The 24,702-nt window shown below is 35.1% G+C and overlaps 1 protein-coding gene across 18 annotated transcripts in view; it reads right to left on the reverse strand.

Moving 5' to 3' along the window:
* The window catches only part of ADGRL3 (adhesion G protein-coupled receptor L3), a 442,010-nt gene that overhangs the window by 103,414 nt on the left and 313,894 nt on the right, over positions 1 to 24,702 (reverse strand). For all 18 annotated transcript variants that reach the window (XM_069458531.1, XM_069458535.1, XM_069458534.1 and 15 more), the window contains 4 exons: positions 9,900 to 10,083; positions 8,894 to 9,016; positions 4,559 to 4,767; positions 3,415 to 3,591 (listed from right to left, as the gene is read on the reverse strand). In XM_069458531.1, the coding sequence (XP_069314632.1) occupies positions 3,415 to 3,591; positions 4,559 to 4,767; positions 8,894 to 9,016; positions 9,900 to 10,083 (693 nt within the window). The remainder of the gene's footprint in view (positions 1 to 3,414; positions 3,592 to 4,558; positions 4,768 to 8,893; positions 9,017 to 9,899; positions 10,084 to 24,702) is intronic.

Here is a 24,702-nt window from a genome sequence, read left to right on the forward strand (position 1 = left end):
ACTGTGCTGACATAACTAAGGTTATTTTACTCTTAAGTTTCTAACAGGGTGTGAATTTGGTCTCTCTCTGGGATACCTGCTCCATCTCTCTCTAAAGTTGAGTCAAAGAAAATTTTGGATGACATCATTTGGATCAATGACATATGGTAGATTAAAAACTTTGTCACAGTTCTCACTTTTTATAATGTGTTATACATTATTACTTCCTCTATTTTTACTGACAACAGGGATACTAACGCATTTGTCAATCTCTATAATCAAGGTAATAAGCCCTTGGGATTTTTATGTCCTAAATATATCTGAAATATTAATTATTATATATTAATATAAATCCTCTTCATGGCTACCACAACAGCCTTTTACTAGGCCCTAGGCTACCTTTATCGTGACTTATTGAAATAACTGTCACATTACATCCAGTCTGATAGTTTTTATGTCTATCATCCACACAGTATTGGAAATAATCTATCTAAAATGCAAACTAGCTGGTGCCATTATTGTTTAGAGATAATAGCCATCATTTTTTAGTTGCCCATAGAATAACAGCAAAGACTGATACCACAAGTATAGGCTGAGACCCAGGGAAGAGAGCTCTCACCTGGGCCTCATACTTCTGAAGCGGATGGGGTAACCCACTTCCTGGGAGCCGGGGGCAGGCTCTCCCCACACTGCCACGTATAGGTGCAGAGTCCAAGAATTCCAAATTCAGATTTTGTGTCCTCAGTCATTATTAAGGTATACTTTGTTAAGTCAGGATATATTTCATTTTTTGCTGGTTTTATTTATTACTTGAAAATGTTTAGCTATGTGGGACATATGATATGTGGGATATTCAGACTTCCACTCTGGACATGCAAATGTGAAGCCTTCTAAATTTCCACATTAGGCCCTTCATGGACACAGCTCTACTGAGTTCTTCAGCTCATTTCCAATTGCTAATTAGTGTGAAAGTTAATCATACAAATTATACTGTTTCTGTCATATCCAATTAAAACAGTCAAGAGGCCAAGGGTAAAAAGCACTCAGGGCACAAGACATTGCTCCAAGAATGTAATTCTCTGCAAGCCTGGCTGCTGAGCCTGCCTGTTGTAACCTCTGAACCCAGATTCACCTAACAGCTAAGAGACAACCTGCCGCAACTGTAAGACTAGTTTTACCTACTGCCAGTCACTCATCAATCAAAGCTTGCCAATTCTCCAAAACTTTCTAGTGACAGTGAACTTTCTGGAAAAATAATATGTAACATGTTTCCTTTTTAGAAAACCTCCAACCTCCTCTTTATTCTTCAGGTATACCGTGTATGCCTTGAATTGCAATTCTTGTTTCCCAATAACACGGTAAATTTAGGCATTTGTCACTATATTTTATTTTGACTTCAATACTAGTTAGCCGTGTTGTACTTATGGTGCAGTAATCCTAGACTCTTTATATCATGCTCTAAACACCACGAGATATAATATCTTCATGTTTTTGCTCATGCTGTTTTCTCTGATTGGAATGTTCAACTGCCTGGCTAATTCATTCATCTCTTACTATACAGCTTGCAGATCATCACCTCTAAGGATGCCTCCTGACTTTTACATACTCAGTCTTCCCACAGTATCCTGTGCAAACTTCACTCTTATTACTACCTTATACTACATAGCTATTTGTGTAAAAAAATCTAAAAAATATATAAACCTTTTGAAGGCAGTGTTAAAATCCTATTATTTATATTACTAACACTTAAATATGTGCTGAACTGAACATGTTAAAAATACATGTTATTTCAAATTTCATTGTATCTATAAAGACAATTGCCTTGAAAACACTATTTACCAATTACTAAAGTTGAAAGCTAAGCAACATTACTTAAATAATAAAAAAATTTTCATTAATGTTATGAAAGAATACTTAGTCTTTGCCAAAGCCATTCCTGGGTTTTAAGTACTCATTTTCTTTCCATAATGTAATATATACCAAATAAATAGGACAGAGGTATTACAATGTAAAGTGCTATGAAAACTAAATTTTGCATAACATTTTTGCATAAAATGTTGAAGCTAGAAGTGCTTTATTGTATCAAAGTCAAATACCAATGACAGTTTGAAAGACAAATAATTTTGTATAAATTATGCAAAATCAAGAATCTTAAAATTATCTTAATATGTAAATTAAATTGTGTTTAATTTATATTTGAAGAAAAATGTGAGAAGCTATATTTTCAGATTTTAAATGTAATTATTCATTTAGTTTATGATTTTATATTTAGTTTATGATTTTATGATATTCATAATATATTATAAATCATATTATAAAATAATCATATCATACTATTTGTAATAGTTAATATTTTACAGTATTCAGAAAAACTGTATTCTTTTCACTGAGCATCTTATTTGAAACTTTAGAAAACAGCCCATTTTTTAATGCCATATAATTTATATAATCTAGCTTTCCTCCAGCTATAACTATTGGTTGGACCCAATCAGTGAATCTGAATCAGCACTAGTTCTTGACCTGCTACAACGAGGGAAGCAAGAAATTAGCATTCTCAGTCATCCTTAGCCATAAAGTGTCTTGCTTGGAACAAATACCAAAGTTTTCAACAGTGTACATTTCCTTAAACTGAGTATCTCAGCATTAGTCTTACCTACACCGGATACATTGACCTGCTTAGTGTTTCTGTCTGAGTTTCCTGGCCTACAATTCCTAGATTCTGATAGTACTGCATTTCTAGCCTTCACCATTCTTCTGCTTGAGTTGAATCCTGAAACCCTGTGTCAGCCTTCTCTTCCCTTGCAAATCCCTATTCTCCATCTCTCATACATAGGAAAACCAGTTGCACTGGGAAGAAACTGATGCAGCCACGTCTCACTTTGGAAACTCAGTATCATCAGGATTTTTCCTAAGAATGGTGTTTTGTTGAATGGGCGGACTGATTTCATCATATTGGATTTTGCCCAACCCTCTGCATTATCACGCTCTGTGTACTGTGCTTACGGGTTGCTTTCCCAGAGTCAGTCTGACGGTGTTTAATCTCACGCACAGTTTTTCAGTCTTCAATCTCCCCAATCTCAGCTTTCTAACCCAACCCCACTGGCCTTTGGTCCTGGGGTCCTATCTTACCTTGTTTACATGGTTATGGTCTGACATTTATTCATACAAAATAAAAGAAGGGAGACTAGGGGGAGCTTAGTAAGCAAACTTCAATTTTATAAACGATCTGGATAACAGGAAAAGAGAGAATGAGTTCTTTGAACAATCCAGCAGGATATGGCTTGAACGCCAGAGAGTAACTGGATAGAATGACCATGAAAGTAGAAAAACACTGAAGTATGATTAGTCTGTAGTCACACTATTATAATTAGGACTATTTATAGTTAGCAACCTGATTGTACGTTAAAGCATTTTATTTTACGGTGTATATCTTACCTTAACTTCCACATGTGCCATCAGCACTGCAAAATTTGTTAGATGGTTACAAGAGCATGTAGTATGTGTCTTGTTTGTTGTCAGGAGCCGACAGCCTTGCGTTGACCAGTAACCTGTCATTGTGCGCTTGGAATAGCTCCAAAATGAACAGTTAGGGTTGAAATTTTCCTCTGACTGCTACAGGGGGGAAAAAAAATCAATAAAGCCAATAACTACTTTATGATCGTGTAAATTAGGTAGGCACTTTCTTTACATCCAACACAACCTCATACTCTGTTCCAATTTTGGGAGATGTCTACCAGTGTTTTTATATTAAGTCAGCTTCGTCAATTCTAACCAAAATTGAATATATGTTGTTGTTTGTTCCATTTGATTAGAGGTGGGTTCACTGTTTTTTTTTAATTATTAATATTAAAGAAATACTAGTATCAATGTTTTAGAATCATGTCAATTACATTGCTAAGTAAAGAAGTTAATTGCTCTAAACAAATTATGGAAAAGAAGTCTTTAGAAATCTTTGTTGAGTTTATTATACAACTGTAATTTTTGTATGTACACAAAAATATATCTTCACATAGACATAATTGCTTGTAATACCACATATGAAACTATGTCCAGTTCCATTTAAGGTATCACTGTCCTTTTTTTAAAAAAATAAATTTTATTGTGTGCATTTAAGGGATAAAACATGATGTTATAAAATACATATAGATAATAAAAAGGTTACTATAGTGAAGAAAATTAACATATTCATCATCTCATATAGTTACCCATTTTTTTGTTTTTGTGGCCAGAACAGCCAAAAATCTACTCATTTAGCATGACTCCTATATATAGTACAATTTTATTACCTATATTCATGCTGTACTTCAGATTTCTAGACTTGTGCTAACTCTTTTTAATTATGGAGAAGCATTTATAATTTCATCTATGAATGTTTTTACCATAAGTATTTATTAATAGATATACAGGAATTATTCTCTTCTTCCAAATGTCACTTCAAAAAAAATCAACACTACATTTTATAGATAATGAATTTTTATGGCAAAAATAGAAAAAATATTAAAAGAAAATATACTTAATATTCATGTTATAAGGAATATATATAATGTGAACAATTAAACTTAATATGCCATTGCCTTACCTTGATATGTTTAACAGTAAACACCACAGGATCAGCCAAATACACCTTATTACTAAACTCTTTATTTATTGCTGCTGTAATCACGGGGGAATTGACGATAACAGAATGATTTGTGGACATAGCTTCTGTTCCCAACTTCATACTAGCATTCTCCGTGGACAAATAAGGACCCAAATTGTTATATAGGACAAAGGCCACTCTGATTTCTCCTAAAATAAAAGCAAACAGGAATTACAAATTGACAAAAACTCTGATTAGTTTGCACATTCTACTTAAATTAGTTGTCAGATGGTAAACAAACCTGTATAATATGTATTCATGCAAAAAAATCAAGTGTTCATTTCAACCAAAGTGCGAAGTCATTCAGGAGGAAAGTTCAGTTATGTTGAAAAAACTACCTATCAGTATTAAAAAAAATTGAACCTCCATCTCTATTTCACTAAATACTTACAACTGAATTCAAGATAGATCATACACATAAACATAAAAAGCAGAACCATAAAGCTTCTAGAACAAAATATAGGGCAATATTTTTGAACTTTGAGGAAGATAAAGATGCTTTGGATAGGGCCCAAAAAACATTAACTATAAAATAGTACACTGAACTTTATCCAAACTGAAAAGTCATCTCTATCAAAATACATCATTAAGAAAATGAATAAGCAATCTACAGACTGGAAATATAAATAAATATAGAACTCATGAATATATAAAGCATTTCTACGACTCAACAATAAAATAACCTTAAAATGACAAAAGACATAAACACATACTTTAGGAAAAAAGATAAATAAAAGGCCAATAAACACATGAAAAATGATCTGCATCATTAGTAATTAGGGAAATGAAAATTAAAACTACATTGAGATACCATTTCATATTCACTAGTATTTCTGAAAATGAAAAGACTGACCATACTAATGTCGGTAAGTATGTGGAACAACTGCTGGTGGGAGTATGAAACAGTTCAACCCTTTGGAAAAATGTTTGGCAATTTCTTATAAAGTTAAACATGTATCTACCCTTCCTAGATAAGTGAAAACATACATCCACGGGAAGAAAAAAAACTTGTATAACAATGTTTCTACCATCTTTCTTTATACTAACCCCAAACTGGAAACAACTCTATTATTATTTATAGGAGAATAAATTATGGCATATTAATATAATAGAATATAGTGTGCATCAATGAAGAAAAAACTACTAATAGATGGAACATCATGTCTGAATTGCAAATATATTTTGCTGAGTTAAAGGATCCAGGGGTGGGGAACCTGCGGCCTTAGGGCGAAACATGGCCTTCTGAGTCCTTAAGTGAGGCCTTTGGACTGAATCTAAATTTTGCAGAACAAATCATTTTAATAAAGAGGGGCAGCAGAGAAAGATGAAGCTTTTCTTGCCTCCTTTGGTGCTTAAACAAGAAGAATCCTGAACTCAGAAGCCTGCAGGTTCCCAGTATCATACTGTATGATTCCAGTTATGTGAAGTCTAAGAACAGGCAAATTGGTCTATAGAAATAGTAATGAGAAGAAAATTTCATTAGGTGGGGAGAGGGGGTGAGAGAAGAGCGTGACAAAAGACACCAGGAAGTATTCTGGGTAACAGAAGAAATTTATTTTCTTATTTTATATGATTATAGAGATATGTACAACAAATACTGCAAGTTTAATGCTGAAAGTGTGTATATTTTAGTGTATGTAAATTATATCTCAACTGCATAAAAAAACAACGATTCAAAATCTTTACTTGTCTTTACACTCCATTATCATGTTCTTTAAAGGTCACCGTCTGACAGTGACCTATCTTTGAATATTAGAGTCAAGTGGAGAAAGAGAAAACTAAGAGTCAAGTGGGAAGACAGATTAAAAAAAAAAATTTAATGTGTTTTTTTGAGAAGGGGGGTGCTGTCCAACATCTAAACTGTGTTCTCACATTTGGAAAATTCCCTCCTCTTAGAGATTTATAGACACAAAATAGACATATATTGGCTTTCTAAGCTTGCCTTGCAAACAGGCTCCTCTGGGCACCTCAACTAGACACAGACAGTCAGATGCAGTAGGCTCAGACTTCAGATGAGGAACTTGTGACACACAGAAGCAGGGGGTGGTATAGCAACAGCAGCAGTGCGTTTACTGCATCCAGAGATCATGTGTAATAGCAGTGACATTTCACAGCAATGAGTCTGTGCTATGGTACAGGCTGCTGTCAGCCTCCTTGCTCTGGTATGCTTTTGGGGCCTCAGTATCCAGCCTTCTCAGTGATTCTATGAGATATCCATTATCCTTTCAGTAATCCAGCAAAGAGATTAGGAGGAGAGCTACATAAAGGAAGAGGGCACTCTTATCTAATCTGCAAGTATTAACATAGTATTGGGCAAATCATAGCAATTCAGTAAATACTTCTTATCTGTTATAACATTTAATTTAATTTTAGTTCTTTCCCTTTATACTTAGTATAAAAATGCTCAGTTTTAGAAGGTTAAACTTAGGAATAGCCATGCATTTTTCTTGTTGGTGTTAGCAACTTTTATTTTAATTGGCTTATAATTGGTTGATAATTCATATTAATTTCCACATATGGGATGGTGTCATGTTGCCATCCCACCTTGTTTTAACAGTGCACTTAGGCACTGGTAACTTTCAAATTCTCCACTCCAGAATTAATGCTTACACTTAAAAAAAACCAACTATATATAAATTTAGTAAGCAATAAAATGAGCATACAATTTCACATGACTAATATAAACATATTTCAATCTTCATTAGCTTTGTGTTTAGTGAGTGTGTTGATGTAACAAGCACTGTTTCAAGTACTGGGGTTATGTCAGTAAAGAAGTTTAGACAAGGTCCCTGCTCTCACAAAGCTTATGGCCTAGAGGGAGAGTTGGACAATAAGCACGTAGATGAAAAGCAATATACTTTTTTATAATAGTAAGTACATTAATGCTATGAAGAAGCATTGGCATAAACATGGCTAATGGGAAAGAGTAGTCTACCTTAGAGGAGATGAGGGAAGCTCTCCCTAAAGAGGTAGATTTATTCTAAGAAGCAAATGATGAAGAGGCTGCCATGCAAAGAAATCTAAAAGTTGCATTCCAAGAAGAAGGAAAAGAAAATGCAAAAAAAAAAAAAAAAAATTTTTTTTGATTCATGAACACACTTGGTATATTCAAGGAACAGAATCAAGCCTAGTCTGTCTGGATCACAGAGAACATATTAAAGACAGCCATGAGGTGGGGCAAATGAGGAAGGAAGGAAGTGGGCCAGGTAGCATGTGGTAGGCCTAGCTAAGTCTTGTGATTTCATTCTAAGTGTTACTGGAGGTGAAGTGGTCAGATTTACATTTCAGGAAGAACCCTGTGTTAACAAGTTATACTGTTGAGGGACAAGAGTGGAAGCAGGAAAACCAGTTAGGAAGCTAAGTTAGGAATCTGATTTTGCTCTGTTGAATCTTATGGCTGCCTCAAAAATTCCTTTACTCAAGTGAGCAACATAATAATTTGTAAGTTCAGTCTTATAGGATTTCTAACATTTATAAAGCATGGTATTCTGATGACAACATATAGAATTTGTTTTTCTTGGTATTATTTAAAGGGATCTTTTTTCAAAACTGTTCATCCTGAAATATGAAACATCAGCTTTGAGTTGGTTACTACAACCTGAGGTCGTCTTCCTATCTCCTAACTGGTTAAAAGATCTCAGTTCCTTGGCAAAAAGTATGTTTTTGAAATTTTAATATTAGTGAATCTTGGGACTTACTTTCTCTATGAGATTATTTATCTATTGAATTTTAATTATTTTCAGTGTATTCAATCTAGTACTAAATTAAGCTGACTTATGTTTACCAGTTCCATTCCCCAAAAGCATCTCCTTCCATTTAAATTTATATATGCTTTGCAAAGACAAAGCACAGAAACACTCTCAGAAAGAAGTTTAATAAAAAAAAAATGTTATTTTAAAATTACAAGTAAAATTTCTATTAAAAAATTTGTAAGTGAGATCTGCAAAGTCAGTGAGAGTTACTCCTTTTGAGGAAGAAAAGTCCAAATATCTGGATTTTGGTGTTTGTGATTTCCCTCATATTCAAGTTTCTGACAGCTGAACAGTAAAGGAATAATTTCCAAATCTGATTGAGAATTTTGCAGAATAGATATCATTGTAATACCTACCATGCAATAGATAAGAAAGAGGAGGAAGAGGAGGAGGAGAAAGAGAATGATGTAGTGAGAGGAGGAGAGGAAGAGCTCTCAGATAGTGGATCTAAAATTCCAAGCCAGAAGCAACAAATTGATTAAGGTTCAATGCCATCAAACCAAAAAAATAAACTCCAACCTACCATTTCGGCCATTTTGCTTTAAAGTATTTGCAGAAAGCTGGATAGTGCTTCCATGGCCCATGTTTTCTGGAAATTTTAGGTCTTCTAAGTTTCCTTCCGTGCTCAGCCTTGCAACTTCCAATTCTGTTAATAGCAAAGAGATATCAGTGCTCATTGAGAAACATGCCCAGGCTACAATCACTGAAGTATTTCTAAAATCAAAACATTGGAATTCTTGCTTTAGTTGTCACACTTTATAGTAGTTCAAGCTTAAGAAAGTATATTGTTAGTATTTTAATTTTTTTCAAAATACAAATCAAAGCTATTAAAATCATGTAAATAATACAACTATATCAATAATAAAGCCTAAAATTTAAAATGCAAGCCCAAATCTTTATATAGAGTCATTGGCCTTAATTTTCAAAATATAATCTTTATATTATGAATTAAGTAAAATCCTTTTATAATCTAGAGCTGGACTATCATATCAATATTGATCTATCTTAAATCTAATAAATGTTATGATAGCTTTATCAAATCTTCTGAAATGAAACTGTCAACTATATCCTAACCCACAATAAAAACAGATTTATATTCTTTATGAGCCAAATAACACAATTATCAAATATTATTTTATCTTTACTCAAGTGACTTATTTATTTACAGTGTATAATTCAAAGATACTCCTATTATAACTATAATAACCCACAAGCCTGTTTAGAAGGATACGATTTTAAATAGTACAATATGTACGTAGATACAAACATACATAAAAATTCTAAAAAAATAAATGGACCTCACTCTAAGTGAGGCTAATATACCCAATATTAGAATTTCCTAACATACATGATTTTAAACCCTTTTAAGGCAATGACAGGTGATACCCTCCTTATTTTAGAAAAGGAACAACTCATCTTCCATTGAAATAAAGCATTACTCATATCTGGGACAGCAGAGACCCTTTTCTCTTTTCCCTCTTGTGCTATGCCAGGGTCTCTGGACCTTCCGCACCACAAAGACTACTTACTAATATTGTCTGTGTTCTCCCTGACAATGTCAGTCTTCAAAAGGTTGTCAGCCAGCACAAAAGCACTTTCCTCCACAGTATCAAGCAACATGGTGGCTGCACGTAGTTGATCACTTGTAGTCAGGTCTCTCCATGCATTCAGAGCTTGCGGCTGGAGGAGGTTGTTAACTGTCTCGACCATTGCCTACAAGAGGATGAAAAGAATGACAGAGCTCTCCTGTGAACCCACAGAGCTGTCAGAAATCCAGGTGTACATGTTGCCCAGCAAGCAAGGATCAGCGGTGTGCATGAGTTCAGTATTGTCCCAGCCTCCCCTGTGACATGCTGCAGCAGAAGCATTCATTATTTTGTTCTGTAAAACCCTAGCTGAGATTTTGCAAGGCAAGAGGAAAACCTGTTCTTGTTTTGAAGGACAACAATAGAGCCATGCTTGCTTCTTAGAGTCAATAGCACAGGCTGCAATAAGACTATGATCACATAATTAAATTATTCGGCTACAGAACTGTTGGTAAGTAATTTAAACCAACGGTTTTACCACATCACCCAGAGAAAATGATTTTTTTTTTCTATACATCACCATAAAACTGGATACTGAACACAACAGAGATTAAAAGTATGACTACAGACAGGACAATCCAATCATTTGTTGCCTAGTCATTGAGGACTCACTGAGCAAACCAATTTGTTTTTTAGCCAGCTAGTAAAATGTCAGAATGGGGAAACTATCAAAGTAAACATACTCCCATATGAAGAGAAAACTTCTTTATGCTGTTTACCATTAGGGAGGGGAATAAACAGTTGGACCTCACCACCTATGGCTCTCAGGGGTTTTATCTTTAAAAAAAAAAAAAAAATCAGCAGTAGGTACACACACGCAGAGACAAAGTATCACAGTTCTCATTGCTTCATCCAAAAGAATATTCTCTGTAGTTATAATTTATATATTTCCTGTGGCTTGCTTAATACTGTGGGTTACACAGAAAAAAACAGTTCTCTCAATAAGGTCTTGGTTTTCATTCAAACACAGAGAATTGCAAAATAGAAAAATACAATACCTGCAGTTTGAAAGTGATCATCCCTGAACCCATTCATTATGAAATATGCATCTAATCCAGAAATAAAGTTGAATAAACAGCCAACATAGACACAGTTTCTAGGCAGCACATAAGTGTTTTAAAACAGGACCCACATTATTGACACATTGGCAGAGAGGTTGGGAGAGATGAGAGAAATACCCCTTACACTGCAGTGTTTTCTTCTGGCTGGTGTTTTCATAGTAACCAAGTAACAACTGTTAAAAATTCAGCTTCATAATGAAACACCTTGGCTGCCAATTAACACCAGCTTTAAAAACTAATTTGCCTTTTGATAAAAGTTGTTTTTTCTTGATATTTTCCCAGCTATCCCAAGTTCTTGCCAAAAATCAACATCACTGTACTTTTAAGTAAAATAGTCCTACTCACAACTTGCTTACTTTGCATCATTTTTAAAAGAAAAACACAAACAAACCAAAAAAAAAAAAAATCTTTCATGAGTTTAAAGACTGGGTGGGCATTTTCACATAGTGTGCTTAGCTCTGTCATTTGTTCTGGGTTTAAAGCATGACTTAGCAGCCAGACAAAAGTATTTCCGGATCACAACAAAGTAATCTGCTTTCCAGGAAATTCTCTATAAGGGTATTGCCAACAGGATATGCCAAAAGAGAAGTGCCAGGGAAACAAATAAAAAAAAAGGTTTAGATATTTTCTGAAGCCAAACAGAGAACACAGATCTCTTCAATGCAAAGAAGTATTCTTTTAGGAATCAGATGATTCTCTCAATTCATTAGAAATGCTCTGAAGATCCCACGTGTAACAGAAATTATGTGTGTTCTTTATGGAACAGCCATTTTAGCTGCTAATAATCTTAATAATTAGTTAATAATCTTACAATAATTAAATCTTATCTCTCGGAAAAACTATCAGGGATAATACAAATTTCTGTTCTGCCCTTCATTGCTTTTATTTTTTAATTAAAAAAGCACAAATTGAAAAAAGAAAAGAAAAAGAAACAACTATGTCCAACTCCAAGAATGCTCTAAATAAGAACCTGCTCCAGGACTAAAACATGAAGAAATAGAAAGTCTGAACAGACCTTTAACTAGTATGGAGATTGAGTCAGTAATCACAAAACTCCCAAGGGGTGGGGGGAAGTCTGGGATCAGATGGTTTCACTGGTGAATTATACCAAATTATTCTACATTTAAAGATGAATTAACACCAATTCTTCCTAAACTCCTCCAAAAAATTGAAGAGGAGGGAATACTTCTAGACACATTTTATGAGGCCAGCATTACTCTGCTACCAAAGCCAGACAAAGATACCACAAGAAATGAAAACTACAGGCCATATCCCTGATGAATGTAAACGCAAAAATCCTCAACAAAATACCAGCAAACCAAATTCAAAAGCACACTGAAAGGCTAACACAACAGGACCAAGTGGGGTTTATCGGTGGGATGCAAGGATAGTTCAACATATCAGAATTAATTAATGTGATATACCACATGAAAAGAATAAGGATAATGTCACATGATCATCTTAGCAGATGCAGAAAAAGCATTTGACAAAATTCAGCACCTTTTCATGATTAAAACTCTCAACAAACCAGGAACAGAAAGAAAATTTCTCAACATAAAAAAGGTATATGAAAAGCCCTCAGCTAACATCATACTCAGTAATGAAAACCTGAAAGCTTTTCCTCTAACATCAGGAACAAAGCAATGATGGCCAATCTCTCCACTTCTATTCAACACAGTACTTGAAGTGCTAGACAGAGCAATAAGCAAATGATAATAATAAAAGGCACCTAAATTAGAAATGAAGTAAAATTGTCCCTATTTGCAGATAGTACGATCCTGTACATGGGAAAACTGAAAGACTCCATTAAAAAAAATATTCGGGAACATGTTTATAAAAGACTGCTTTACCTAAAAAACTGTGCCTTTGCACTGATACCAAATAAATCAAAAGTGCCACTTATTATTAATATTTATCTTAGCTTTGCAACTGAAAAGGTATAAAGTGCAATATTTTTTCACAGTTGTAAATTTCAAATACATTTTCAACAATTGTATCCTCTCAAGCAAGGCAGAGTCCTTAAATATGCTTTCTATTGAAGCCTAAATAATTTCCAAGTTTATTAAATAAACACCACATTTAATATTAATATATGGCCCTAGCCAGGTGTAATGGCATGGACCTTTAGTTCCAGCTATTGGGAAGCTGTGATAGGAGGATCACTTGAATCCAGGAGTTCGAGTCCAGCCTGAGCCACATAATGAGATCCCATCATATGGCCCTAAAACTAGTTATTTACATTACTTTCATTAGCTCAATGTAAGACTAATCACAGTTCAATTTGAGGGGAGGGCGGGGTGGATATTACCTTTTCATTGTACAGTTTACTGACTAAACTCTAAGTGACTTCGGACTTTTCTAAAAATCAAATGTAAATTAGAGTCAAAAGCCATTCTTAGTCACACCAGGATCATGGACATACCATAACCTTCTAGACATCTATTTGCATTATACCACATTATTGCAACTCTTATCATTAAATTCAGATGTTAGGCAAATCCATTTAACTAGTTTTGCTGATAGCATATAATTACGGTATGTTTGTTAGGTATGTTATATACTTTATAATTATACGTCATAGATTGTAAAGGGGAGAATTTATGTATTCATTATAACTACTGTGAAAAACTTTGGGGAAGCACAGCTGAATATCCTTGCAATGACAACTTCTGTAATTATTCCAAGAGGACATGCTTGTGAAAAGGCCTAACACTCCTCAGCAAGAATATACAAAAGAATCAATGGGGAGAAACACATCAATGTCACTTCTTACTCAGGTGAGTAGTAAATCTCAAACTAGAAGGCAAGCAGAATCACTTGGGTAGCTTAGTTACCCCTCTTCTGCCACTCAAAAACCATAAAAATAAACAACCCAATAGAAGGAATGCCTTGTGAAAAGATGCATAACTTTACCACAACTGCATTTTTTTTTTTAAGACAAGCATTTTAAACGTGAGCTCATTCAGGTCTCATCTCAAATTATATCCGTTCTAAGAGGTCTTCCATTATCAGCAAAACTAGGGGCAATCCCCCCACCTTTAAGTCTATTACCTGTTCTATTTTCTTTCTATTATATATCATCTAAAAGTATTTCATGTATTTTTTTTACCTACATGACTATCTTATACATCCCACTGGGGAAAGGTAAGCTTCCTGAGGGTGGAGACTCTGTCTCATTTCAGGGGCCAAAAGCAGTGCTCAGTAACTTTTGGCTGAGTGATTTACCATCCATGGGAGATTCACACTTAAGTCATTTTTCACCAATTTCATACTAGCAGAAAAAAATTTTCTGAAGGTATTGGTTTTACAAGAGCAAAGAGTAACTACAAAAGATAAAACCTATTAACTAGCCAAAATTTTCTGAATCATTCTCATTTCAGAGATTCAATAGCACATGGGCCCTGTCTTCATCCATTTGGGCTGCTACAACAAAATATCTTCGAGTGGATAATTTATAAACAACAGAAATTTATTTCTCACAGTTCTGCAGGCTGGGAAGGCCAAGATCAAGGCATCAGCAGATTCAGTGTTTGGTGAGGTCTCTCTCTCCACATCCTCACATGATGGAAGGTAGAAACAAACTCCCTTGGGCCTCCTTTATAAGGGGACTAATCCCATTCATGAGGGCCTAACCCTCATGACCTAATCACCTCCCAAACGGCCCCTGTCCCGACACTGCCACACTGGGGATTGTTTCAACATATAAATTACGGGAGATACAAACACTCAGACCACAGCAGGCTCCCATTTTAGTACTTATTCATGTTGAATAGAATTATTTATATTTGTGTCTGGATTTCTCACTAGACTATGATATCCTCAGGGAAGAGATCATGTTCATTTGTGTTTTCCCAGAGTAAATTTTAGTGCCTTGATACATTTGGGGTACTCCTTAATACGTATACAAGGTTAACTTACTTTTATTATTAAATCATTCATGATGTTATACACAATAGGAAAATTGAAAGCATTCTCTTTTATTTCCTTAACTATTTTCTATGTCTCCCAAAAAATCTTTTGAGAGAATGAAGTACTCAGACATCACCATAGTTGGGAAGGAAGGAAGGCTGAATTAGACAGAATTAAGATGATAGAGTTCAGGAGAAAAATTGGACCCCAGTTTTTGTGGATAATGCAGACCACTATGAATAACAACAATATATTTTCTAAAAGTTTCCCATAATGTTTTAAAGTATACTGATGCCAATTTTCAGCATAATTCAATTGGATTTTATTAGATATACATAATAGGCAAAGAACTAGGGAAAGCACCATTGGATGAATTTAGGAAAGAGAAGGAAAACATGGAGTTGCCTCCAATTTGCCTATGCTCCAAGGCAGAAAGGTCAGCACAAAATGGATCTAAAAATTCACAGCATGTGGGATAGAAAGTAATAGATTCTTGGTGGAAGGATCAAAAAAAGAATAAACTTTCTTTGACTCTGAAGAGAATATTTGAAGCTAGAGTACATAATAACCAAGTTGATAATAAAAAAGCAAATTATCATTAGGAGCCCATTTGAAAGTTAAGAGCAATTATTTCACTTTAGCAGATAAATTTAAACTAATTAATTGCTGACATCCTTTTGAAAACTGCATAGTAATATAAATTATATTTCACTCTACTTCTACATCTTTGTTTTTTGATGTTTTCCTGAATGCAACATGTCTTTATCAGTATATACCATAATCATTATGCTAAACAATGTTGTTTTACTCTTACTATATCATAGATAATTATGTTTAAATATTTTTCGTCATGTGTAAATCTTAGGATATGTTGAGGAAGAGAAATAAGTTCAGGTTTCCTCTGCTCCCATCTCTTGCTTTCTGACTATATACACTTTTCATATGTGAAAATACTATACATTCATTTATGATTTGAAAAAATAAAAACATAGATTTAATTCTTCATTCTGACTTCTTGATATAAAGTTTATCCATTGAGAATAAAGTAGAATAAAGCAAAAGTTTAAAATCATTACTCAATAGAGCACATTGTACTCCAATCTGCGTTTAGATACTGATTCAAATCAAAATTTTAAAGGTCAAATGTTAGAAGAGTCCTCCAAACAGTTTATAACTTGCAGGTTTTTTATTACAAGTTGAGTGACTGATATTTACACATCTGATCAATAAACCTAAGGTACTTTTTATAACCACTGTCATTTTATATTATTAAGCAGATAAAAACTACTAATCTCTGAGCTTTTATATAACAGTGAAGTGTTGGCATTTTCAAGTCTTAATTAAAATTAGATTGTATAACACACTGACCTTAATATAGTAATGAGTACCTTTGAGTAGAAGCAGATGAAACTAAAATTTCATAGAAAATACCTCTTTCTCTTTAAAAGAGACTCCTTGTTAAAAATGTTATTTTTAGCCAACTATATTAGATTGTATCACTTTTTTAAATTCTAGTTTAGCTTAGGACAAAATGACTGAATGTTGTCAAATAAATCTATATGGTGTTACAAGAATTAAAGGGAGCTATAGACTTGACTCAACCTTCTTGCTAACTCCATATTCATTCAACAAATATTAATTGACCACCTTCAGCGTGGTAGTCAATTGAAATGCTGCAACAAAGACAGATGTTCTCCCTTCCCTCAAGGTGATAACAACATAGTAAGTCTAGACAATCAAACAAGCAATTGAAATCCACATGACAAGCATAATAAGAATGGGAACATAGGGTTCAAGCTCTGTACTGTTAAGGCTCCATGAAGTAGGAGAACTACAAGCTGAAATTGGAGAGTGATCATAGGCAAGGGGTACAGCATGTACTTACAGGCATAGAAGTGAAAGAGCATAGGCACTTTGGAGGACCTGAAAAAAAATTTCTTATTGTAGAGCAAAGAATGCAAGGGGTTCAGTGGCAGGATTGGGTAAGTGAAGGCTATATTTCAAAGAGGCTTGCAAACCATATTAAAGTATTTGCAACTCTTCCTAAAAGCAATGGTCACTAAAAAAATTAAAGTAGTAGAGTGTAATATATTTATACATCACAAATGTATAAATGTACTATAATGGTTAATATTTGGTTTTTAAAAAATTTTTAATGTTTTCTTGAGACCAGGTCTTACTATGTTGTCCAGGCTGGTCTCAAAATCCTGGTCTCAAGCAATCCTCCTGCCTCAGCCTCTCAAGTAGCTGGAATTACAGGTGCATGCCACCACACCCAGTAATAATGGTTAATATTTGCTAAGTGTATTCCCGAACCCAATATGACTGCTTTATAATGCATTAACTCCTTTAATTTTCACAATAACCCAGTGAGGTAGAAATTATTATTATCCTCATCTTAAAGTGAGAAAATGGAGACTCAGAGAAGTTAAGTAACTTGCTAAAGACTAATTAACTAACATAAGGTAGACCAGAGTTCAAATCCATGCATTCTGGTTCTGAAGAAAAAGAGAAGTAGAGAGTCCAAAGATATTTAAAATGATTTGCTGATTGGTTAAAGTTGGTTGGTGTGGAAAACAAAGAAGTGTAAAGCACAGCATTTGAGATAGGCAATGAGGTAGCACTCACTTACAATGGTAATAAAGAGGAGCAAATTTTTGGTTTTTAAAACATAGTGGGTGTAAGTGTGGGGTGGTGGAGAGTGTGAGGAACGTGATAAATTCAGGTTTGCCTATGGTGAATGCAAAGTACAGACATGTGCTGCATGATGATGTTTCAATTGATGATGGACCACATACACCACCGTGGTCCCTTCAGATTAAAATGGAACTGCCCTATACAGGTGTACCATTTTTTGTCATTTACACTGTATTTTTACTGCACCTTTTATATGTTTAGATACATAGATACTTACCACTGTGTTACAATTGCCTACAGTATTCAGTGCAGTAATATGTTGTACAGGTTTGTAGCCTGGGAGCCATAGGCTATACCATATAGGTATGTGTATATACAATCTATGATGTTCACACAATGTTTACATGACTCATTTCTCAAAATGTATCCTTGTCATTAATCTACCCATGACTGTAACCTGAATAGCACTGGGTCTAGATAGGCCAGAAGCGTACACAAGATATCTATTGTTGACATAGATAGTTCAGGTGTCATAAATTAAGTAGGCTTACTGAAGCCATTGGTATGTCTGGCATTACCCAGATAAACCGAATAGAGGGAGAAGAGTTGATAGCACAGAAAGACTAACAATACAGACGAGAAAATGAAGTAAGAATAGTTGACAATGATGATGAAAGAGTAAACAGTCAGAAGAGTGTAGTATCAGAAATCAAGGTAAAAGGGTTTTCTTCAGTTTCAAAAGTAACTCAATCATGAAAGCATCCAAAACATTCTTCTTCTCGAACTAATAATAATAATTCTATTTTCTCCCCCACCCTAGGAACTGGTAGAATGGTTGTAAAATAAAGAGAAAAAACACAGCAATATTGTTTTTGAAGGACAATCGGTACAATTTTATGCATCATTACTTCAAAGCAGCAATATTTATATTCATAATTAAAATAATCCTAGTACTGAACATTCTGGCAAGGGAAGCAAATGATAAAGTATACAATGTTAGAAGGTGCAAAGTGCCATGTAAAATACAAGGAAAATAGGCAGGATGGGGGATCTAGAATGAGGGGTGGGGTTGGGGGAGAGGGCAGCTTGTGATTTAAAATAGGGTGGTATAAGTGGGCATCTCTGAAAATGTAGCAATTCAAATAAGGCAACGTAGTTGAGGGGGTTAGCCTGGAAGAGAAGCATTCCAATAAGAGGGAACAGCCAGAATGAAAATCCTCCCGTGGGAACATGCACAGCATGTTCTAAAACTTCAACATGGCGAGTGTTCTGAGTAAAGTGAAAGAAAACAGTAGAGGTGGGGCTGAACCAGGTCAATTGAGATGGTGGTGAACGGTTTGCAAGTGAAGGTCAGGAATTCAGTTATGGCCATGGAAGCTTTGATGTGTCTGTTACACAACAAAGCAGAGATGTTGAGAAATTAGTTGGAAAATTAATTCTGGAGTTCAGGAGAATGTTCTCTGCCGGAGATAACATTTGTGAGTCATAGACATATAGGTGGTATTTAAATCAATGAGATCACCACGAGAGTGACTGTATAAAAGGAAGACAAGATGACTAAGTATTGTGCAAGTGGGCACTCCACGTTTAAGGGTTTAAGGAGCAGAGGAGGAACCAGCCAAGGAGACTGGAAGGTGTCAGGGAAGAGGACAATCAAGTGAGTGGTCCTGAAGAGAGTATATCAAGGAAGAGGGGGCAATCAACCCTGTCAGATATTTCTGATTGGCCAAGTAAAGTATGGATTGACCCCTGACCATTGGTTTAGCAGCAGGAAGTCATTAATGACCTCAACAAGTACCATTTCAGTGAAGTGGTGGGGGAAAACCTAATGAGGTAAATTTAAGAAAAAAATGAGAGAAGAGGGATTGGCAATAGTGAGCGTTGAAAAGTGCTGTCAGGATTTCTGATGCAATGGACATACAAGTAAGCAACTGAAGTATGGACCAGGAGCTTCAATTAAACAGTCAGTATTTGGAGATCACTTCATATGTGCTAAGTACAATTTGAAAGGTCCTGAGGATATAGAAATAAAAGTAGCCTGGTGCCTTCCCAAGCAGCTTAGTGGCAGAGTGAAGAGACATTAAAATACAGATTGATAATTGCTGCCATAGAGGAAAACTTAGAGTATTATAAGTTCACATAAGAGGGCATTTATCCCGGCTAAGTGAGACAAAAAAAATGCTTCTTTAGAGTAATTGGCATATGAAGTGGGAGTTGACAGATAAGTCAAAGTTACAGAGATGAAGGGAAGGAGAAAGGAGAGCAAATGTAGAACGAATCCAAGCAAAAGGTCCTGGACTACAAAGGCACAGAGACATGAGCATAGGTGGTTTGTGAGTGTAGGGTCCAGGGATGCAGGAGGGGCCAGTTAACTGCATGAGAAATTAGCAACAGGAGACAGATACTCAAGCATTGTAGTTCAAAAAGAGGACTTTTTTCTTAAAAGGCAAAAGAGAGTAACGGACAGTCTATGAGTATGGTCAAGTCACGATCACCTTTGCATTTTTAAAACATTACTTAGCAGTAGGGGGAATGGGTTAACAGAAGAATTTGGGAATGGATAAAACAGTTGGTTAACTATTTTTTGAGAATCATTCTATACACAGGTAAGAGCTGAAGCTGGAAGAATGGACATCAGAGGAAAACAAACTTTGCAGTCAAAATCATCTTGCAAAGGTATGTCATGACCCTGGTGAAAGCTTTTCAATGGCATTCAGACACCTGACTTTTTTCCACAGCCTTCCTTACACTGTATTTTCTTTCAACCCAGTCCTTCAGGCATATTCGTCTTCTTTCTATTCCCAGAACTCTCCAACCACTTCTCACTTGACCATCTCTGCCTTGGGTGACCTCCGATCCTGAAATGCTCTTTCTCCAGAAAGGTACAAACGGGAATTGCAAGGACTCAGTTTCATTATCACCTCCTTAGAAAGTCTTCCCAGATCCACACGAGCTATAGTAACCATTTTTAATCACACGACTCTGTTTTAATTATTTGTTTAGTACTTCTGCCACCTTATTTTATTACTTTGATTGATTTACTGTCTATTTCTTTCCCAAACTTCAGCCTGCTGAACGAGGATGTGAGCTCTACAAAAGCGGACATCCTGTCCATTTTCACCCCTGTCTATCTGCAACTGGAACAGTGCCTGGACAATGAAAGCTCGAGAAATATTTCCTCACTGAGTGAATGAATGAATAAATCTAGGCCTTTCTTTAAGTTTATATGTTTATCATTTTTTAAGGGAAAACATTTTCCTGACTTTGACAAGGACATAACTTGTAGCAAAGTCTGAGAAACTGCCAGAGCCTAACAGAACCAATGAAATGTAATATGATATCTTAGATAACATCCTAAAACAGAAAAAGGATGTAGGTAAAAACTAAAGAAATCTGAATGAACTATGGACTTTATTTATTTATTTTTGAGACAGAGTTTTGCTTTGTCACCCTGGGAAGAGTGCAATGATGTCATCATAGCTCACTGCCACCTCCAACTCCTGGGCTCAAGTGAGCCTCCTGCCTCAGCCTCCTGAGTAGCTGGGACTATAGGCACACACCATGACGCCTGGCTCATTTTTCCATTTTTTGTAGAGACAGCGCCTTGCTCTTGCTCAGGCTGGTCTCGAACTCCTGAGCTCAGGCAATCCTCCTGCCTAGGCCTCCCGGAGTGCTAGGATTACAGACATGAGCCACCGCACCTGGCCTAACTATGGACTTTAATTAATCACAATATATCAATATTGGTTCATTAGTTTTAACAAATGAACCATATTAATGTAAAATGGTAATAATAGAGGAAACTGTGTATGTGCATATGGGAGATACATGGGAACTTTTGCTACTACTTGATCAATTTTTCTACAAATCCAAAACAGTTCCAAAAAATAACGTCTATTAGTTTTAAAAGGACATGCTTATAAACAAAGAATACAGAAGTATATAAATTAAAACCTCAAAACCTGTTTGTAGAATATCACCACGACCCCACCCAAAGAGAATCACTTTTGACAGTTTGTTATGAATCCTTTCAGACTTAAAAATATTTACATACTTACACAAACAAATGAAATCCCTACAATAATGCTGTTATCTGTTGTTTTTTGCATGATTGTTTTTACTTGAAAATATTATCACACTCATCTTTCTAGGTCAATACAAAATCTATTAATATGTTGTTCTTTCTGTGGCTAACAAATATTCCATTATTTGGTGTAGTAGTTAATGCAACCGGTTTCCTACTGATGAAGAGTTAAATTGTTTTGTCGCTAAAAACCACAACCCAAATCTACCTTGAGATCCTTTCTACACAATCTATTCTTTTCCACGGCAGAATGCAATGCCATTGTGTGGGTCTGCCACACGCTACTCCCAAAGCCCTTATTCTAGGCAAGGAGAATAACACTGGTTTGTGATTATGTGACAAGATTTATAAAGAAACATTATAAAAAGATGGATGTGAGTAAAAATAATCTTCTCTGGTGAGACATTTTAAAAGCTGGTAACAGTGATTGCTTTGGAGAAGGAGAGCTGAATGCCTGGGAGAGAGAAGAGAGGCAGGACTGAACTACCTAACTCCAAGGGGGCACCAAATAGACAACAATATTAGCAGTGCGCCCTAGAGTAACAATACAGAGATTCTAGTGGCAGGGAGACATATTTATTTTTCTGTCTTTTAAATTTTAAGCCAGGTACCTATATCAGTTATTGAAAAAGTTACTTAAAATGAATAAAAATACAATCTGAGAATAATTTGAAATAGCTTTAAAATTTTTTTACACAAAATGACTAATCTCCAACTATGACTAACAGAATAATCAAAAGAACATTATAATCTATATTTAGAGTTCAAAAGTAACTCCAGTACTGTCGTAAATCTATGGTAGGTTATTACATCAAATCTGGAAAAAGGTTTCATTAGGTATCATTAAATAAGAAAAAGCACTTTAGTTGCATCTGAGAATGGTAGTTGCCCAATATCCCTCTTGTGTTAGACACAGAATCACTAGACACCATGCCCACCTGCAAAGCTACACCTATTAATGTAGTATTTAGCTATGCAAATAGTGTGGTCCATGAGATACAATCAGAAGTAGTTGGGTAAGACTTCTTCTGGAAAGTAGTAGAAGGAAAGAAATCCTTCAGTTACTTGCCCTTTTCCTTCTTACTGTTTGGAGATTAGTATGTCATGATTGTTGGAACCTAAGTAGCCATCTTGTCATCTTCAAGATGGAAACCCATGTGCTAAAGATAACGGAGCTGAGAAACAGACAAAGCCTTGTCTCTGAAGATTTCATGGAGATTTCAAGCTAATCTTGGACTGTCTCATCTGCATTTTTTTACGTGCAAAAATAAAGCCTTGGTTTGTTTAAGCTGCCATAGTTAAGTTTCTGTTACTACCAGCTGTACAAAATTCATACATTAGACAAGGAAAAATATAAAAATTGTAACTTTGTTGGGAGCAGTCTTAAAAAATCATTTGTTTGGTTCCAAGCCATCAGGCAAATACTTTACTGCAAATTACATTTTAAAATTTCCATTTCTTTTCTGACCTGTACCCAGAAAGCTAATGATAGTTTCAGAAAGTAGGATCTTAAATCTGTAATGCTGTTTTTAATATCTTTTTCCTTCTGGTTAGCTATGTAATCATAAAGCTATTAAAGAAATAGCAAAGTAAATTGATGTGTATTCTCTTGCATTTGCATAGAAATAATATCTATTTATATTTTATGTATTTTAAACTTTTCTGAAGTAAATATATGTTCAGACAGCAATGATGCATAGAATGTACATTAAATAAGAGTTTTTCAATTAAGCAAAAACCCAGGTTGTGATCAGGAAATTAAATGAGAGAAGAGAATACAAGCTGCTGAAGAGAAGAGAGAAAATATTTTTGTTTTAGATGAAAACATTTTATTTAAGAACAGAAGGGCACTTCCCCCCCCCCACTATCATTAGAATCACTTCCTTAAGCATTCACAAACCATGTATATAAAAACAGCAGATGGAACATTTATTTACAGGAAATGTGGAAAATGGAAGGGGCAGCAATGACTCTGTAAAGCGGCCATCTCTGCCTGACCTGACCCGTTCACCAGGGGAATTTTGAGAGATTCCCAGAATTATATTCTTTCCACGTCAAAGCAGAATCTCCATCATCAATATCTGTCATTGTCCTTCGGAGGTCTTCAAATTATTGGATTTATGAATTGACCTCTTCAAGCTTTTAAATAATACCTGTATGATTTACTCTGCTTATATTACATATGATTTTACTGTCTTTTGATTCAACGATTGCTTTGTATGTAGTAGCATTTAATGACTACAATTTATAGAAGAGAATTCTTAATAACTATGCTTTATATAAAGAAAACGACAGTACTTTGGTTTTGTAGTTGGAAGTCACTTTCTTTGATCTCAGTGTCTTTTAACAATAGGTTCAGGGCACCAGAAACACGCAGGGTGCAGATTTATATTTTCTCTCTTACTGACATAAATCAAGTGCAGATTTATCAAGCTGTGAAATATATTAAGTTCACAGGGTTTTAACAAAGGGTTACCAAACCACAAGAACCTGCTGTGATTCAAACTACTTTCAGATGTCCTTTTAATTATACTAAATGAAAGTTTGGGTTGGCTTTGATACTTATGGGCAAACATCGAAATCTCTTGAAAGAGCTGCTGAAAGTACTCCCTGTTGCTGTGGTTAATATACTACATTGTATGCACACTGGCCATACAATGACCGATTTATTCTAGCCACTTTAACAAGGATATCCAGCCTGACAGGCCACACAGAATAGTATCACAAGTCAAGCAAAGCACAAATCATTAGAGGAGTCTGAAAGTTGTTTGACATGCACCGCAGAGCTTTTTGTCACCCAGCCAATTAAGTGACCAAACAAGGAACTTGAAAATACTCATTAATTTCTTCCCTAGCAGTATAAATGGAGCTTAGAGTGCTTCTTGTCTTATGCATGAAAGATACACAAGTAAAACTGGCATAATTCAATTTGCACTTTGTCAAAGGTGCAAGTAGCAACTTTGGTTCACAGAAAGTCTGCATTAATAACACACACAAAAAATGAAAGGAATGGGCAAAAAGGTTTAGTTATTACATGTAATAATATAGACATCCA

Source organism: Eulemur rufifrons, chromosome 24, assembly GCF_041146395.1.
Source record: "Eulemur rufifrons isolate Redbay chromosome 24, OSU_ERuf_1, whole genome shotgun sequence".
In the NCBI taxonomy this organism is placed as follows: Eukaryota; Metazoa; Chordata; class Mammalia; order Primates; family Lemuridae; genus Eulemur; species Eulemur rufifrons.